Source organism: Microcaecilia unicolor, chromosome 4, assembly GCF_901765095.1.
Source record: "Microcaecilia unicolor chromosome 4, aMicUni1.1, whole genome shotgun sequence".
Lineage (NCBI taxonomy): Eukaryota > Metazoa > Chordata > Amphibia > Gymnophiona > Siphonopidae > Microcaecilia > Microcaecilia unicolor.
The window spans coordinates 96,671,110-96,691,477 of NC_044034.1; the positions used below are offsets into that span (position 1 = coordinate 96,671,110).

Below are 20,368 nucleotides of genomic sequence, written 5' to 3' on the forward strand. Positions count from 1 at the left end.
CCAGGGATTTTATTACGTTTAAGAGTAAGCTGTAAGCATTCAAATACGTTCATAATTCTAACATCAGATCACTGCATATTCTGACACTAGTATCAGTAAGGAAGGTGTATTCCTTTCTTTGGAATACGTTTCTCCAGGACATCATTAGAAATATGACTGAGAAAGCATCTAAGTGGCATTAATCCTGATAGAAACATAAATGCAATCTTAGTGCTGTCACGTCCCCCATCAGGAAAGTCTGAAATCTTCTGCCTTCAGTAGAAACATTTCATTCTCTCTCAACCTGCTCTGAGAAGTGAAATGTAGAGCGGCTTAATCTACTTAACCACTTTGCCGCAGCTTTCCACCGATTCTCAGTCAAATTTTTTTTCTCCTCCGGATTAAAGAGTGCTTTCATGTTAAATTAAGCCAATTAATAAATGGAGACATTAAGCAATCAATTCTGCCTGCTTCCCTCCACAGCGCTGCATGGAGCTGGCTGTAATCACAAGATAAATGCAATGTGCTGATGTATGGTAATGTTCAATAATACATTCTCCACCAGCTCCAATTCATCAGGGAGTTTCTATTAGGGAGGGGGAGGGGGGAGAGGAAGCCATTTGTTATTGGTTGTCTCTGGACCTCAAGGATAACATTCCTGTCCTTTTGATTGGCCGACCCACTGCTGCAAGATTCTAAGCATCTTATTTTGATGCCCAATCTGAAGGCATGCTAAACTGTGCCGGAGAGTACTGCATACAGGGCTGTGCTCCCTCCAGGGCTCCCCTCCAGGACTGCATTGCTTTTCTCTAGCAAGAGGGTGAAAAAAGTTGTGATGCTTTTCTTCACACAGTGCTTTGGAGCTGTTTTAGATCTCATCCATCTCAGGTTTCAGCACTACAAGGCTAAGAGGGTCTTTTCGGCTGCTGGGCAACTTGTCTGTGTAGTGAACCCAAGGCACAGCCTAAAGGTGAGTTTATTCACTGTTACTTTCTGTTCAAATGTTTTCACTGGGGAGAAACGCAGGTTAAAACTGAGAGGTGCAACAGTCTTTCAGTCTTTTTCTCTCTATGGATATTGCTTAGAAACTACTGAAAAGGGGAGGGGGGGAGTCAGTGACCGTACTGTTTTTTAACATCATTTCGATTCATTTTCCGAGATGAAAACCTATGGGCAAAGCTCTGGAGGAAAAGATAAGTTTAAAATGTTGGTTGGGTGAAGAGCTCTGGAAAAGTATCCCAGCACTTTGCTTCTTAACACAGAGGGAGTTCTAATTTCACTGGCTGATTCTGTGGTCCAACAAGATACAGTGATAGCATGTGTTAGTCAAAAAGTGAACTGCTCTGATACATTCGAGCACTAACTAGCTTTTCAGAGCAAATCTATTTTTAGAACCAGCATTTTGACACAGAGAGAAAATGAGCATGCGGTGAGAGTTTCTATCTGCAAAGTTCTAGCGTATTCATTTTGCACGTCCTATCTATATGATACATACATGGTATCTTGCATGTTGTTAGCTGAACATCAGTCGAACTTCAAGATGTTTGACCATGAATATACTCTACTATACCAATTTATTTAGAGTGGGAGTGGAAAGTAGGGCTTGTACAGTTTGTTTTCAGCCTTGTGTTCATATCAATTAAAAAAAATCAGGGGCATTGTTCATGCCCATATCATTGAGGAACTTGTGCTCTGATCTTGGAGAGCTTCATCAGTTTCTACTAACTTGATACGTATTCCTAAAGTATAGAAGCCAGTTTGTTAACTGCTGGCACGTTATATAAAAGAGTGGATTTTCAAAACGGTGCCTAACAACAAATGCACATGTGTGCTTTTCAGCTTGCACAAACCAAACCTACCTGATCTTCAAAGCCAACCTGTTTGCACAGTTTTGTGCACCTAGGTCAGACTTACGTGGATAAAGAGCTTGTGTGCATTTTGAGTCATGTTGGCTACGCATAGACATTCTGAAATCTTTACTGTACGTATAGAGTTTTCATCCAAGACCTTGAGACACTGCCTGCTTCTGTCCTCCACTTCGTTTGCCCCCCTTGCAAATGGTTATGTTTACTGCAGCTAAAAGTGTGAAACTGCAGGCTTTTTTTAGGAGGCTGAAAACACACTTAGCTGGTTTCTTCCAGTCTACTCGCATAACTCCTGTTCATAGCCACGAAAATTCCGACTAAACCTGTGAAAATGTACCCTTCAGAGCCTCATTCATCAAGGTCTTTTCCCCGTAGACACAGAAAAGGCACTGCTATAACTGGGTGCGTACAGTAAATATACTACTACTTATCATTTCTAAAGCGCTACTAGACGTACGCAGCGCTACTTTGCAAGCATAAGTACACAGAAAAGTGGTACTTACTGTATGCACCCAAGTGCGCTATATGCTTTTCTATAAGATAGTGTGTATGTGGTGTGGTGTGTAACTGCAAGGGGGTGTGCACATGGGCAGGGAGGGGCTTGGATGTGTCTCCAGCATATACACACAATGTATAGAATACTATGGAGGTAAAATTCAGCCCCTGGGGGTAAAAGAAGCTTGTAAGCTGCTCACAGCCAGAGGCTAAACTAACCCTGTATATTCAATACAGGGGCATGCGTGGCTCCAGGTACTGAATGTCTAGGTATGTGCACCGACGTGGAAGTTAATCGCCGCACCCAGGGGTGACCCAAGGCAAGATGCCACCTGAGGCAGGGCTGAGATACCCCCCCCCCCCCAGCCAGGTTCTGGCATCTCCCTCCTTCCTATCTCCACCCTTTTTCCCAGTTTTACCTTCTTTTTACGTTTTTTAAAAGCCAGCGGCAGCAGCGATTCCCATAAGCTGCCCTGCCGCTGGCACCGTCTTCTCTACTGGGACCTGCCTCTGAGGAAACAGGAAGTTACACCAGAAAGGTGGCCACAGTAAAGTGAAAAGGTGGGTGCTGTTGGCAGGGCAGCGAATGGGAATTGCTGCTGCTGCCGGCTTAAAATTGGGGAACGAAGTGGAGGAAGGAAGGGGGAGATTGCGCTTCGGAAAGAGTGCTAACTGAAGCCCCTGCCTCAGGTGGCCTAATGGTCGGGCCACCCATGGCCACACTGGCTAATATTCAGATCAGTGCCTGTTCAACTCAGTGCATAAAGTTAGGGCAGCTTTTTCAGCTGAAAACACACTTGCATTTTTGGCTGAAACCAAAACAACACTGAATTAAGATTTCAAGTCGGTTTTAGCACAGAAACAAAACCAAAACCAAAATTTGGTCAGTCTGTAGAGCTTATTCTATAAACAAATGTAGGAAACTATCTAACTGGGTATATATACTCTTAAAAGTTAGTCATGAGCAATTTCAGCAGCTGGAATAAATGCTTGTGCCTAAATGTTGGAGATTCACGTGTAACTTACAGAATTCTGTAAGTTATGTGCATAAGTGGGAGCTCTACGTGTGTGTAAGTCTCCTTGCAAATATGCACGATCAAGGGAAATTTATATATGGTGCCCACTGTTAGACACTACTTCCGTGCTGAATTTTTGACGTGGGAAAGCATTCTAATGGATGCAAAATGCTGAAACTGGGCAGAAACAGCACATCCACTTGCAAACACACTTATGTGCTCATTTATAGAATATCACTTAAGTGTTTCCACGTGGATCTATGAAGGAGGCGGGGCATGGGTGGGTCAGGGATATTCCCTAAAAATGCACGCAGTATTATAGAATAGTGCAGATCCGTCTCCATCTTGCTTGCTGGGATTTATGCCTGGTTTCAGTTGGAGTAACTCCTCGTGCCCACAGTTGGACACCGATCCTCGTACTATGTGCTATTCTATAAAGGACACTGATCCCAGAACACCAGTTATAGAATGCCGTTCAGCGCCGATTTTTTTCAGCGCTGAATTTTGAGCACCATTTACTGAATCCACTCCTATGGGGGAAATTCTATAACTTGGCATCTCCAGTTAGTTGTTATAATAGCATCTGTGCACCAAGATGCCGTTAAAGAATACTAGCATAAGTCAGCACTGATGTGCATAAAGTTAGGCACAATTACGCCAGGTTCACACACATGTGAATGTGCACACCTAAGTGATCGATGATCTGCATATAAAGTTATATGTGTAACTTGGAGACAGGCCCATGCCCCTCCCATTCTCTGCCCCTCTTGGAGTTACGCAATATCTCAGCACTGGCACGAGTATGGCGTGTATAAGTACACGCATGCAGTTATAGATTTGCCCTTCGTGTACATTTTAAGCAGGTACTTGCAGAATAGCACTCGTGCAAAATTTTTGTAATTATGGGGCCCTTTTACTAAAGGGTTGCCATGTGGCAACCTGGAACTACCACTAGCCCATTGCAGGTGCCAGCAGTAGTTCCACCCCAGTGTGCGCCATTTCCGGCGCTAGCAGAAATATTTTAAAACTATTTCCTCAGGATGTTACCGCTGGGTTAGCACGGGAGCCCTTACTGCCACCTCAATGGGTGGCGGTAAGTGTTTCACCCGAAATGGCTGCACGGCAAGTGCAAACTTACCAGTTGGCCATTTCATTTTTGGGCCTTTTTACTCACTGCAGCAAAAGGGGCCCTGGCGCATGGTTAAAAACAGCCACCACCACTAGCATTTTACGTGTGTCCAGTAAGCACACCGAAAATTTTCTGGCGTGTGGCACTAACCAGGCAGTATACGGCATTGTACACGGATAGACCATTACCATACCTGGTTAACGCGTGAGACATTACCACTAGGCCAATGGGTGGTGGTAAGGTCTCAGGCCCAAAATGGAGATGCGCCAATTTTTATTTTGCTGCATGTCCATTTTCAGCGAAAAAAGGCCTTTTTTGCAGGCGCGCTGATAAATGAACCTGCGCACATCCAATACACACGTCTACACCAGTGCAGGCCATTTTTCAGCACACCTTATTAAAAGGACCCCTACATTTCTATTTAGTTATTTATTTTAAAATATTTATATTCTGCTTAGTTCACAGTCCCTAGCAGATTACAATAGTAGCATAAATATTTAAAATAACCAAATACTTAACATATACGAAAAAGTAAAAACTAAAACAAATTCACAAATCATGCAAAAGAAACTCCATACCATGTCACAAAAAAACATTTGATGGCTAGTCCCAGACTCTGTTCAGCTCTTATGAAAATTTCGTCTGAAATAAATAAGCCTTAAGCTGCTTCCTAAAGGAGAGATATGAATCAATCTTTTCTGAAAGCCTTCCTCTTTAAAAAATTCTGAATTAACTGTACAATTTACGGAATTTTTGAAAATTGTTATGTACTTTAATCAATCTGTAAATTTGAATAGTCCTTACATCTCTATTGTCATTCTTTTTGCTAGTTACTTTCCCTGGATTACGTGGAGGGGCATAATTGAACGGGGCGCCCAAGCTTTCATGAGACATCCCCGCGAAGGGGCGGAGAAACCCATATTATCGAAACAAGATGGGCGTCCATAACTTTCGTTTCGATAATATGGTCGGGGACGCCCAAATCTCATAGGTCGACCTTAGAGATGGTCGTCCTTAGAGATGGTCATTCCCGGTTTTCGGTGATATTGAAAACCAAGGACGCCCATCTCAGAAATGACCAAATCCAAGCCATTTGGTCGTGGGAGGAGCCAGCATCCGTAGTGCACTGGTCCCGCTCACATGCCAGGACACCAACCAGGCACCCTAGGGAGCACTGCAGTGGACTTCATAAATTGTTCCCAGGTGCATAGCTCCCTTACCTTTTGTGCTGAGCCCCCCAAAACCCACTCCCCACAACTGTACAACACTATCATAGCCCTAAGGGGTGAAGGGGGGCACCTAGATGTGGGTATAGTGGGTTTGTGGTGGATTTTGAAGGGCTCACATTTACCACCACAAGTGTAACATGCAAGGGGGGAGATGGGCCTGGGTCCGCCTGCCTGACGTGCACTGCAGTACCCACTAAAACTGCTCCAGAGACCTGCATACTGCTGTCAGGGAGCTGGGTATGACATTTGAGGCTGGCATAGAGGGTGTCAAAAAATATTTTAAAAGTTTTCTTTTTAGGGTGGGAGGGGGTTAGTGACCACTGGGGGAGTAAGGAGAGGTCATCCCCGATTCCCTCCGGTGGTCATCTGGTCAGTTTGGGCATATTTTTGAGGCTTGGTCGCAAGAAAAAATTGACCAAGTAAAGTTGGCCAAGTGTTCATCAGGGACAGCCTTCTTTTTTCCATTATTGGCCGAGGACGCCCATGTGTTAAGTACGTCCCAGTCCCACCTTTGCTACAGTTCCGACACGCCCCTGGGAACTTTGGTCGTCCCCGCAATGGAAAGCAGTTGGGGACGCCCAAAATCGGCTTTCAATTATGCCGATTTGGGCGACCCTGGGAGAAGGATGCCCATCTTCCGATTTGTGTCGAAATATGGGCGTCCTTCTCTTTCGAAAATAAGCCTGATAGCGCACCTAAAGATCGGCACCGAAATCAGTGCGGATTCTATAACAATTCGCATAAGTTAACAAGCTAATGAGCATTGATAACAGAACTTAACAAGATTGTATTGTAGCACATTGTATTTCCATCATTCAAAATGTATTGTAAGCCACACTGAACCCGCAAATAGGTGGGAAAATGCGGGATACAAATGCAATAAATAAATAAATAAATAAATAACCAATGAGCATTAATTGGCACTAATTAGAATTTACACGCACAACTTACTAACGAATTGCGCCAAACTTCTAATACATGCAGGCAAAAAGGGGCATGGTTATGGGTGGGGAAATGGGCATTTTGTGGGCATTCCAAAATTTATACACCTAGTTATAGAATATGTCCTAATGCGCCTAAATCTACGCACAGGGATTTACACCAAGTTTTTGTTGGTGTAAATGCATGCTCGTAAATTTAGGCGCTGAAATATAAACTAAGCGTGTTCTATAATCGGTGCCTAAATCTAGGCACTGATTATAGAATATGCTTAGTCAGCAACAATTTCAGCGCTGATTATTTTAGGCACGATAGATAGAATTTCCTCCTATATATTTTTTTGATATTGTAAGCCACATAGAACTGAATAACTGGAATTCGGATTATGTGGGATATAAGTTCCAATAAATACACAAATAAATAAATATATCTTCTGTAAGTCAACAGGCAATGAGTTTCATAAAGTGGGACTCATTACTTGAAATGAAGACCTAAGGCCAAGTATATTAACAGTATAAAAACTAGGAATTTCCAAAAGAAATTTATCAGCAGATCTTAAGGCCCTAAGTGGCTTATACATGTGTATGTTTGCATATATGCGTGAAAATGCTATGAATCTAAACATAAAGGTTAGCACCTATGGTATAGAACAGGCCCCTAAAGCTCAATTTTACTACTGTGTATAGGTGGCAGATATTGAAAACCTGTCCGTCCATGGGGAGCTGATGAAGGAGCTTATCCCCCGAAACCCATACTTTATTCTAGCACTTTTCTGATCCACTTGTCCAAAGGAGAAGTTAGCCAGAGGTTATACATGACTTGAGACAGGTGTAACTACTAAAGGGAAATATATCTGTACAGGAATGCCCAAACTGTGCCTAGAACACTCCTTTTTACTCTCTGCATGCTACTACTTATACAAAGAAGTAGCACCTTTTCTGAATTTGCTATTCATACATTTATGATCTATACATGAAATGGCGCCTATTAATTGCAAATTCAGGGCCCTTCCTGACCCTGCTCTCAAGGAATGCTTCTGCATATTTCAGGTACAGTTGCTTGTGTATAGGCTGTACTCATGTACCTCCATATGCGTACTGGATGTGCAATATTAGACACACCTGTTCTGTGTATAAAACACGATTTTACATGATGAAATGCCTTCCTTGTGAATTGGACCTTTCAGGGGTAATTTTATAAAGCATTGTCTGGATGTAAACCACGTTTTATGCACAAAAAAATTGCTGTCAAAAAATCATGCAGTGCATACACGCACAAAAGCTAGGGGGTAAATATTCAAAAGGGTTTAACTGGGCAGAACCCTGCTGAGCTAGTCAGCTGCTGAAACTCAGTGAGGGGCATAATCGAACGCGAACGCCTATCTCCATGGGCATCTATGTCCGAAAACGGGTACGTGAAGAGGCGGGACAGACCGTATTTTCGAAAAAATGGACGTTTTTGAGCTGGGCGTTTGTTTTTTTTTTAGCAATAATGGAAACTAAAAACGCCCAGCTCAAAAACGTCCTAATCCGAGCCATTTGGTTGTGGGAGGGGCCACGATTCGTAGTACACTCGCCCCCCCTGACATGCCAGGACACCAACTGGGCACCCTAGAGGTCAGTGCGGTGGACTTCAGACAACGCTCCCACATGCATAGCTCCCTTACCATGGGTGCTGAGCCCCCAACCCCCCTCCCCCAAAACCCACTACCCACAAATGTACAACACTACCATAGCTCTTAGGGGTGAAGGGGGCACCTACATGTGGGTACAGTGGGTTGTGGAGGCCTCCCATTTACCAGCACAAGTGTTACAGGTAGGGGGGATGGGCCTGGGTCCACCTGGCTGAAGTGCACTACGGTACCCACTAAAAGTGCTCCAGGGACCTGCATACACGCAGGCCTCTAGGATTTGTTGCTGCTATATAACATTGGCATACCAGTTGACACCTGAAGACTAATCTCTCCGAAAATGTCCTTTATTGGAATAAGCATGCTTACTCACAGTTAACTGCAGATCAGAGGTTGTGCCCCACTGGCACAGAGTCTCCCTGGTACTGAGATTAGCAGTATGTCAGAGCTGGCAGAATAATGTACAATGCCCTCTTTCAGCCACATTCAAGGTAAGAACTAAGTTCTGTAACGTGGCTAACACGTGAAAGGTATCTAAAACTGGCTTACAAAAATGGCCACTACCTCATGGACTACCGGAAACAAAACAGGGCACACTCTGACCCAGTAAGCAGGGGGAAAAGCACCATGGGAGTAGAGCCTACCAACTACCAACATCGTGAGCATTTAACACAAGCTAGTAGAATCACGGAGCCCAATACCCTACACCCACCACAATGCATTGCTGATGTGACTCTGCAGTGCCCTTAACAGAAAAGGTGTCACACTCACCCGAGACCCACATCAGAACCAGGGAAAGGCTGTCAGAGGATAGAACACATTCTGCTGTCAAGGAGGTGGGTACGGCATTTGAGGCTGGCATAGAGGCTGGAAAAAAACTTTTTAAAGTGGGGTTTTTTTTGGTGGGAGGGGGTTAGTGACCACTGGGGGAGTCCGGGGAGGTCATCCCCGATTCCCTCCAGTGGTCATCTGGTCAGTTGGGGCACTTTTTTGGGACTTGTTCGTGAAAAAAAAGGGTCCAAAAAAGTGACCCAAAATTGCGGTAAAAACGCCTTTTTTTCGATTATCAGCTAAAGATGCCCATCTCTCTTTCAGCCAATAACCACGCCCCAGTTCCGCCTTCGACACGCCTCTGACACGCCTCCGACACGCCCCATCAACTTTACCCATTTCTGCGATGGATTGCAGTTGGAAACGCCCAAAATCAGTTTTCGATTATACCGATTTGGGCGCCCACGGGAGAAAGACGCCCATCTCCCGATTTGGGTTGCAATATAGGCATTTTTCTCTTTCGATTATAAGCAGGAGTGGTACTTAACTGGGTAGTGCTGCTGAATATCACTGCTAACCGGTCATCCCCTAACCAACCAGATTAGGAGCAGGCCAGGGGTGGAGTTAGGCTTGAGCGGCAATTTACCTGGTTAGCGGTGATATTCAGTCTGCTAACCGGCTAAGTAAATGTATAAAGTTGAGACAGCAAAACAACTGTCCTAACTTTGTGTGCTGAGATAACCGGACACTGGTCTGAATATCAGCCTGTGCCCAGTTAACCTCCAGGTCAGCGGAAATACTCAGATATTCAATGCCAGGAGCAGCAAATGCCCCGGCATTGAATATCTGGGTTAGGTTGGCCTGTGGCTGGAAGCAGCTAAAAGCTGCTTACCACCCTAGGCCGAGTGTCGGCCCCTAGGTGTACTGAAAGAGAGAGTGCCAAATTTAACATGAGTTGCGTAGTTTTGGGTGGAGCTGGGGCAGAATTGCTGTGTACCATGTGCTTTATAAAATATGTATGTGCATGCACCCAAACTATAGCTACACAATGCAAAATTCCACACTAGGAGTCATCGCTCAGGAAGAGGATCTAGGTCTTATTGTTGATGATATGTTGAAATCCTCTGCTCGGTGTGTAGCGGCAGTTAAGAAAGCAAATAGAAATTTAGGAATTAATAGGAAAGGAATGGAAAACAAAAATGAGGATGTTATAATGCCTTTGTATTGCTCCATGGTGCCACCGCATCTCAAACACTGTACAACTCTGGTCATCGCATCTCAAAACATTTTATAAGAAGGTACAGAGAAGGGCAACAAAAATGCTAAAGAGAATGGGACGACTTCCCTTTGAGGAAAGGCTAAAGTGGTTAGGGTGCTTCAGCTTGGAGAAGAGACGGCAGAGGGGAGATAAGATAGAGGTCTATAAAATACTGAGTAGAATGGAATGGGTAGATTTGAATCGCTTATTTACTCTTTCCAAAAATACTAGGACTAGTGGGCATGCAATGAAGCTACAAAGTAGCAAATTTAAAACAAATTGGAGAAACTATTTCTTCACTCAATGTGTAATTAAACTCTGGAATTCTTTGCCAGAGAATGTGGTAAAAGCAGTTAGCTTAGCGGGGTTTAAAAAAGGTTTGTCTAGCTTCCTAAAAGAAAAGTCCATAAGTCATTATTAAGATAGACGTGGGGAAAATCCACTGCTTATTTCTAGGATAAGCAGCATAAAATGTATTGTACTATTCTGGGATCTTGTCAAGTACTTGTAACTTGGATTGGCCACTGTTGGAAACAGGATGCTGGACATGATGGACCTTTGGTGTGTCCAATTATGGCAACACTTATATACTTATGTACTTATAAATCCGATTTTGGAAGCTTTGCAAAAAATGTCCAAAAATTGAGTAGCGAACATGGCCATTTTCATAGCAGTGGCTAGAACTCTTCAGCTTGGAGAAAAGACGGCTGTGGGGAGACATGATAGAGGTCTATAAAATAATCAGTGGAGTGGAATGGGTAGATGTGAATTGTTTGTTTACTGTTTCCAAAAATACTAGGACTAGGGGCCATGCAATGAAGCTACTAAGTAGTAAATTTAAAATGAATCGGAGAAAATATTTCTTTACTCAATGTGTAATTAAACTCTGGAATTAATTGCCAGAGAATGTGCTAAAAATAGTTAGCAGGTTTTAAAAAAGAATCCATAAGCCATTATTAAGATGGAAAATCCACTGCTTATTTCTAGGATATAAAACCCACTACTGGAAGAGCATAAGACTCACAGTGCCAGTGATTTTTAGTTAGTATTGGAGAAGTCTCATACGGTCACTTAGGCAAACCTCTTTAGATCACCAATGAGGTGAGCCTATATAGCATGACAATATATAATCATCGACCACCTCCAACCTTCCGTGGTATAATGTGATGTGCAACAGTGTCTCGTGCTCTTTTTTATTATTATTTTCTTTAATTCTTTTTCTTCTTTCAGTATTTTTGTATTTTTTCAATATCTTGCACGTCTTATTGAAAAAATACAAAGACTGCACCTTGAATATTGTGTGGAATTCTCAGTCGATAAAGACACACAGGCACCACATTGCTTTTATAAAATAGGTGCCTTTTTGAGAATTTTTATAGGTGTCTTGTTACACAGTCACCCCCTTTAAATGTTTGTAATCTACACCGTGTACAATAGATGCCAGTGGCTTGTGCATTGGCATTATAACATCACAATGTAATAGGATACCCCAAGCACTTTCACTTAGTATTATAAATGGGACTGTGTCTCCATTATTCCTGGATACTGCCACTGGTTTGCACTTAGGAGTGTCCACTGTCCTGCTTCAGTAGCCTTTGTTGCTGTTATCTAGCTGTTGGGTATATGGCAGTTCACACAGAATAAGCATGTTACCTTGTATCAGTGGAGTATTTAAATCAGGTGTGTCAGTGGTGTACACACACCCCCTATCAGACCCAGGCCCCCACCCCCACCTTAAAATCCTCTTGGCTGCAGTCTTCACCCTCCCACCCCTTCTGATGCCACTTCCTGTGCTATGGATGGGAGGGTTCAGGGAAGAAGTCCCAGTGCAGGCTGCAGGCAGCCTATGAGTTCCACTGCCGCTGCCCAGGTGAAGACTGAGGCTTAGAGGATTTTAAGGTATGGGGGGGGGGGAGTGCAGTGGTGGCGGAGACGGGGGTGGCACAGGAGTTTGGGGGAGGACACGCACCCCTGTTTAAAATTCCTGGCTACGGTACTGCCTTCTATGAGACTATGATAATGGATTTTGATAAAAAATCAATGTTGGAGTTTGCTTGGCTTCCTTGTCCAAATTCCCTGCAGTGGTGTTCTCTCTACTGAGGGTAGATTACTGTTTCCAGGGACTGGCACCCCTGAATAGATGTGAAGCCTGCTCTGGTGGAGTACACACTGGATATTTGCTCTTTTAGATAAAGTCCACATCTCTGGTTGTATCTCTAGCTACTGCTGCACTGCATTCTTATCTGTCAGGGCTCTAAGCTTTCAGCAGTTCATGCCTAAACAAGAGCAGTCTTTTAAATACTGCCTGCACAAGGAGAGATATGTGTGCACACAGTATCTTATTGCAGCTAGGCACGTTCCTTGTTAAATAACACATCCAGAGATCCTGGCAAACATTTAAGTACAAGCTATAAAAACACTTTTAAAAATAAATGCACTCGGTGCATTATTGATTAGGAGCTCTGTTTACCATTATCCATTACCGGGTTCAGTAGTAACTTACACTCCATAAACTGACTTTAGAAATGATTAAAAAGTGGAAGAGATTTAGAAAGCGAGCTGGCCTAAACATAGAAACAAACCAGCCAATATTCAGCCCACAGCTGGCAGTGTTTTTATAAACACTGATTACAGTGGGTTAAATTGCTGCAGATATTTGATGCTGGGTCTAATCCAGCACAAGCATTGGATATCCTGGTTTGGCTGGCCGCTGGCAATTATCTAGCTGCAAGGTGACATTGAGTGACGGCACCAGTATAGCTATCCGAGCAAGTTAGGCCAGCGTATTTGTGCAGTCTTACTTGCCCAGATGGTTACCCAGGCACCAGCACTCAATATCACTGGGACCCAGAAAACTTCCAGATCTGTCCCCTGACTGCCCTGGCACTGCCCAACTAGTGACCGGGTAGTCTGCCAGCATATTCAGTGATGCTACCTGGATAAGTACAGCTTTGGCTCAGTCAGTGAGATCTAACCAGGGAAAAGCTTTCCTTCCCAATTAATTGTTGATAAATGTCAAACCCCAAAGCTTTGTTAGATGCTCTACTCCAGGTATGTCAAACTCATGACTAATGATGGGCCACTATGGTAGCCCATTCACTGATGGGTCTACTACTACTACTACTATTTATCATTTCTATAGCGCTACTAGACGTACGCAGCGCTGTACACTTGAACATGAAGAGACAGTCCCTGCTCGACAGAGTTTACAATCTAATTAGGACAGACAAACAGGACAAATAAGAGATAAGGGAATATTAAAGTGAGGATGATAAAATAAGGGTTCTGAGCCAGTGAATAAGGGTTAGGAGTTAAAAGCAGCATCAAAAAGGTGGGCTTTTAGCTTAGATTTGAAGACGTCCAGAGATGGAGCTTGACGTACCGGCTCAGGAAGTCTATTCCAGGCATATGGTGCAGCAAGATAAAAGGAACGGAGTCTGGAGTTAGCAGTGGAGGAGAAGGGTGCAGATAAGAGAGATTTACCCAGTGAACGGAGTTCCCGGGGAGGAATGTAGGGAGAGATGAGAGTGGAGAGGTACTGTGGAGCTGCAGAGTGAATGCACTTATAGGTCAATAAGAGGAGTTTGAACTGTATGCGGAAACGGATAGGAAGCCAGTGAAGTGACTTGAGGAGAGGGCTAACATGAGCATAACGACACTGGTGGAATATTAGTCGTGCAGCAGAATTTTGAACAGATTGAAGAGGAGCGAGATGGCTAAGTGGGAGACCTGTGAGAAGCAAGTTGCAATAGTCTATGCGAGAGGTGATAAGAGTGTGGATGAGGGTTCTGGTAGTGTGCTTAGAAAGGAAAGGGCAAATTTTGGTGATATTATAGAGAAAGAAATGACAGGTTTTAGCAGTCTGCTGTGCAGAGAAGGAGAGGGAGGAGTCAAAGATGGCCCCAAGGTTATGAGCTGATGAGACAGGAAGGATGAGAGTGTTATCCACAGAAATAGAGAATGGGGGAGGAGGAGAGGTTGGTTTAGGGGGAAAGATAAGAAGCTCAGTCTTGGTCATGGTTAGTTTCAGATGGCGCTGAGACATCCAGGCAGCAATGTCAGACAGGCAGGCTGATACTTTGGCCTGGATTTTGACTGAGATTTCTGGTGTGGAGAGGTAGATCTGGGAGTCATCAGTGTAAAGATGATACTGAAAACCATGGGATGAGATCAGAGTACCAAGGGAAGAAGTATAGATGGAGAAAAGAAGAGGTCCCAGGACAGATCCCTGAGGTACAAGTAGAGGAGGATCCACTAGAGTATACACTAAAGGTACACTTGGAGAGATAAGAAGAAAACCAGGAAAGAACAGAGCCCTGAAATCCAAGTGAGGACAGCGTATCAAGGAGTAGGCTGTGATCAACAGTGTCAAAAGCAGCAGACAGATCGAGAAGGATGAGGATCCCAATAAAACATTCATCCTCCCTGTTCTCCCCATTACAATTACTTAGGAGTCAAGTTTGCATTATGTAATTAACCATATGTTAAATTTAGAATGCACACAGAACTTCCCCTCGGGCTGCATGTTTGATACACCTGCCCTAAGCCATGTGACCAGATATGCTCATAAATAGCGTCTTATAGAATACTGATGAGCAGAAAAGTACACGCCATTATTTGGTGCTTACTTTATCGGTGGTCATGTGCATGGGCGAAGTATATGCACATGAACTGTATTTTACGAATGGAAATGGTTTATAAAATTACTTTTGAAATGTGTACAGAAATGTGTGAGTGGGTAAACATCTATTACAGAAATATTCCTTGGCTCAAACTGGTGAAATGAATTACAATAGAATGAACTATTGATTCCTGAAGCGGCAGTAATTCACACTTTAAGTATGAATAAGTCTTTCCCTGTATCTTATAAAACCGAGAAATCAACTGAGAGGGAAAGAAATCTCTTCAACAAAATCAACACAAGCAAACTACCAGCAATCAGACTCTCAATTAAATGAAATAACAATAACAACAATGACCAAACAAAGAACAACAACAACTTAGGAGTCAGGTAAAGGTGATATCTTTATAAGGTTGCTGAATCTTGAACAATAGGTTATGTTACCAGCTTGCACGGTTCAGTATTTGAATGTACTGCATTATCTCTAAGAGACTGCTTTCTTAGGGTTCTTTTAACTCCTTGCAGTTTTTGGAAAGCCAACAGAGTGCTCCCTTTCCACTTAAATGTACCAGTTCTGCAAAAGCTTGTGCTATACAGTTGTAAAGGTAATTCGTGCTGGTTCTGTATCACCTGCTTGATAGTTTAGTTCTGTAGCAACATTGGGAAAGCATGTGCTGCTTTCACTGTGTGACCGCACAAGAAAACACAATCTCATGTACCAGCAGGAACCTGCTAATGCAACCTGTCACTGACCAGCAGCAGTCAGTTCAGTTCAGGAGGGTCTGTTATTTTATATGAAGGGTTCAAATGAGCCATAGATTCTAATCAAATGGAAACAGCAGTCCAAAATTTTAAAAAAGAAAACAGGTGCTACCAGAAGATTAAGGGGCCCTTTTACTAAGCCATGTAAGCGTCTATGCGCACCCAAGGTGCGCCAAAATGGAGTTACCACCCTTCTATCGCGTGGTTCTTGCGGTAATTTCATTTTTGGCGCACGTCCAATACGCGCAGCTGAAAAATAATTTTTATTTTCAGACATGCATTTCAGACACGCGCCAAGTGGCATTTGACACGCATAGGTCATTACCGCCCGGTTACTGCGTGAGATGTTACCACTAGGTCAATTGCTGGCAGTAAGGTTGCAGACCCAAAATAGACGCATGGCAATTTTGAATTTGCCGCTCGTCCATTTTTGGCAAAAATATTAAAAAGTCCTTTTATACATAAGCACCACCATACTGGGAAAAGACCAAAGGTCCATCAAGCCCAACATCCTGTCTCCGACAGCAGCCAATCCAGGCTTCAAGAACCTGGCAACCCCCCCTCCCCCCCCCCAAATAATTTTAAATAATATTCAATGGACTTTTCCTTCAGGAATCTATCCAAACCCCCCTTAAACTCCGTAAGGCCAGCCGCTGCCACCACATTCTCTGGCAACGAGTTCCAGAGTCTAACTGCATGATGAGTAAAGAAAAACTTTCTCCTATTTGTTTTAAATCTACCATATTCTAGCTTCATCTTGTGTCCCCTGGTTCTATTATTGTTTGAAAGTGTAAACAAACGCTTCACGTCTGTCCGCTCTACTCCGCTCATTATCTTGTAGACTTCTATCATATCACCCCTCAGCCGCCTTTTCTCCAAGCTGAAGAGCCCTAACCTTCTCAGCCTTTCCTCATAGGGAAGTCGTTCCATCCCTTTTATCATTTTCGTCGCCCTTCTCTGCACCTTCTCCAATTCCTTTATATCTTTTTTAAGATGCGGCGACCAGAATTGGACACAATATTCGAGGTGCGGTTGCACCATGGAGCGATACAACGGCATTATAACATCCATTATAACATGCTTAAGTGCTTATACAGGTGCGCTGAAAAATGGATCAGTGCATGTCCAAAACCTGCGCCTACACTACCACAAGCCATTTTTCATCACACCCTAGTAAGGGGCAATTTTCAAATGTCTGCAGGTAGCTACAAAGTTCCTGAGAACTTTCACCCAAGGACTTTTCACCAGTTCTCAAAGGAAGTACCAGCAGACCTTTCCTTTGAAAACTGCCCAGGGAAAATGCAGCAGGAGAGACTTGCACCCGATTATTCTGAGAGCACATTTCCCTGCAATGCAAAACTGCATGCTTCCTTTTCTCTCCAGATCTAAGCGTGTCTCCAAATCTGCTTACTTTCCCATCAGTGAAAGTATAGCATTGTTAATTCCTGTGTAAACGTTTACCCAGGGATAGGGTGGGCAAGTTTCAATCAATTTACTTGGGTAAATAGCTTTTGAAAATTGCCCTCACTGTTAGTGGGTAAGTTTCTATTTACTTTGGTAAATAGCTTTTGAAAATTGCCGTCAACATTATTCCCCGGATTCTATGTAGCGCGCCTAGAGATGGCGTGGATTCTATAACAATACATGTAATTTAACAAGCTAACAAGCACTGATAACAACACTTGACAAGCAATAAAGAGCACTAATTGGCACTGATTAGAATTTAGGTGCACAACTCGTTAAGTGTATTCTATAACAATGTGTACTGAATGTCTAACGTGTGGAGGCAAAAAGGGGCATAGTTATTGATGGGGAAATAGACATTTCATGGGTGTTCCAAAATTGACATGCCTAGTTATAGAATATGGCCCAGTGTGCCTAAACCTACCTGCAGGAATTTACACCACATTTTCGTTGGTGTAAATGGATGCACATAGATTTAGGCGCTGAAATATCAACTACATGTATTCTATAATCAGCGCCTAAATCTAGGCACCGATTATAGATTATGCTTAGTTGGCACTGATTTCAATGCCAATTTTTTTTTAGGTGACATATATAGAATCCTCCCCTATATGCTTCAAAATTCAATAACATTTCTTGAAAAATGTGTGGTGCTGCTGCAGCTAGGAAAGCGAATAAAATGTTAGGTATTATTAGGAAAGGTATGGAGAACAGATGTGAGGATGTTATAATGCCGTTGTATCGCTCCATGGTGCAACCACACCTTGAGTATTGTGTTCAATTCTGGTCACCGCATCTCAAGAAAGATATAGTAGAATTGGAAAAGGTGCAGCGAAGGGTGACGAAAATGATAGCAGGGATGGGACGACTTCCCTATGAAGAAAGACTAAGGAGGCTAGGGCTTTTCAGCTTGGAGAAGAGACGGCTGAGGGGAGACATGATAGAGATATATAAAATAATGAGTGGAGTGGAACAGGTGGATGTGAAACGTCTGTTCACGCTTTCCAAAAATACTAGGACTAGGGGGCATGCAATGAAACTACAGTGTAGTAAATTTAAAACAAATAGGAGAAAAATTTTCTTCACCCAACGCATAATTAAACTCTGGAATTCATTGCCGGAGAACGTAGTGAAGGTGGTTAGCTTGGCAGAGTTTAAAAAGGGGTTGGGCGGTTTCCTAAAGGACAAGTCCATAGACCGCTATTTAATGGACTTGGGAAAAATCCACAATTTCGGGAATAACTTGTATAAAATGTTTGTACGTTTGGGTAGCTTGCCAGGTGCCCTTGACCTGGATTGGCTGCTGTCGGGGACAGGATGCTGGGCTCGATGGACCTTTGGTCTTTTCCCAGTATGGCATTACTTATGTACTTATGAAAAAGAAAAAAAAAGGAAAAGAAGAAATATGCCCTCACCATGTTAGAGAAATACAGAAGGCTGGACAATGGAAAAATATTTTTAAAAAACAAAACAAATTAATAATGGATCCTCCCTTGCATGTCATCCTCAAAAACCCCAGAAAGAAACCCTTGGGGGAGAATACGTGAGATTGTACTTCTCTAGGCCAAAACCAAACACAGCTTTGACGGAATTCTTCCACCACTGCATATATTCTATTACAAATAGGTAGCTTTCAAAGAATGATTGTATACTCTCTTAACCTGCAAACATTACATCAGTCTTCAATGGGAAAAATTCCCTGTGAAAACTGAGGGCCCCTTTTACCAAGCTGCAGCAAAAGGGGGCTGATGCTGGCATTGGCGCATGTTTTACATGTGTTCCGAGGCCCCCTTTTATCACAGCTGGTAAATGGGAAGTCTCGCTTTCCTACAGGAAATGGCCACGTGGCAAGCGAAGCACTTACCATGCAGCCATTTCGGGGGGGGGGGGGGGGAACTGCCTCCCATTGAGGTGGCGGTAAGGGTTCCCGCGTTAACGTGGTGGATTACCGCCAGGTACACTCCGGTGCTAATATAAAAGCCAGAATCAGCAGAAAGCCTCATGAAGCAAATATGTTTTCAATTGCTTTTTAAACATTGGCAAAGAAGCAATTTGGCACATTTCCAAAGGATGAGCTTTCCACAAGGTGGGCCCAGCTATAGAAAACATTTGCAAACTGTTCTCTTTAAGACAGACCTGGAAAAATGACGGAGCATCCAAAAAAACGTGGGTTTTGAGATCTGAAAACTCACGTAGACCATCAGACCCTGCATAATGGCTACTGGAGCATCACCATGCAGGGCCTTGAAGACCAACCTGTGGTCTTTGCACCATTGGTGAAAGGGAAAGTACATGCATATTTTCCCTTTGAAAACCAGCCCAGGAAAAAATACGCACACAGATTTGCACCTGCCTTTTTTGTGTGCTTTTATTGCTTTCAAACAATGCATGCAGTTATAAAAATGCAAAGGTAAGCATGTTATTAACTCCCACCAAACTACCCTGCCTACTTTTTCCATTAATCCATGCATCTATTTTCGGGCACATTTCAGACAGACAACTGGCACAAAAAAATTGCCTTCAAACTGTGGGGGAAGGTATAAGAGTCTGCAGCTTCCTTTACCCATGGAATTAGGAATGGACCTTCACACGTTCCCTTTGAAAATTGCCCAAAAGTACCTAGAGAGATTATCACCTGCTTTTTTTCCCTGGGTATAATTTTTAATTTAATTCTGGCATTTATAATCTGCATAACCATCAAGTTCAAAGCAGAGAGTAGACTCACATTATAAGCAGGTACTATCTCTGTCCCTAGAGGACTCACAATTTCAGTTTTTGTACCTGAGGCAATAGAGGGTTAGGTGACTTGCCCAGAGTCACAGGGAGCTGCAGTAAGAATTGAACCCAGGATGATGGGATCAAAGCCTACTGCCCTAACCATTAGGCAACTCTTCCACTCCAAAACCACATACCCAGTTCTGAAAATGAAAAATTATATCTGTTGTTGCTTATCCCCAGCCTACCCTCACTTCTGAAATGCATGCTTGGTATGATGCACTTTGTAGAACAACTTGTGTGTTTTTATCTACATACAGAGTAAGAATTTTCAAAACAAACAAATGAACAAGCAAACAAACTTTTACCCTGGTAAACTGCTATTTCTACTGGTAAATAGCCTTTGAAAAATCCCCTCAAACCCCCAGATTCTATATATAAATCTGTGTGCAATCCCGAGGTATGCGTGCAACTTAATTGACTTAACAAGCAATA

The 20,368-nt window shown here is 43.1% G+C and overlaps 1 protein-coding gene across 1 annotated transcript in view; it reads left to right on the plus strand.

Annotated features, from left to right (window-relative positions):
• The first annotated feature begins 729 nt into the window (after window positions 1-729).
• SIAH3 (siah E3 ubiquitin protein ligase family member 3) overlaps window positions 730-20,368 on the plus strand; it is an 84,386-nt gene continuing 64,747 nt past the window's right edge. The window contains exon 1 of the mRNA XM_030199420.1: window positions 730-949. Coding sequence (XP_030055280.1) covers window positions 815-949 — 135 coding nt within the window. The 5' untranslated portion in view covers window positions 730-814. The remainder of the gene's footprint in view (window positions 950-20,368) is intronic.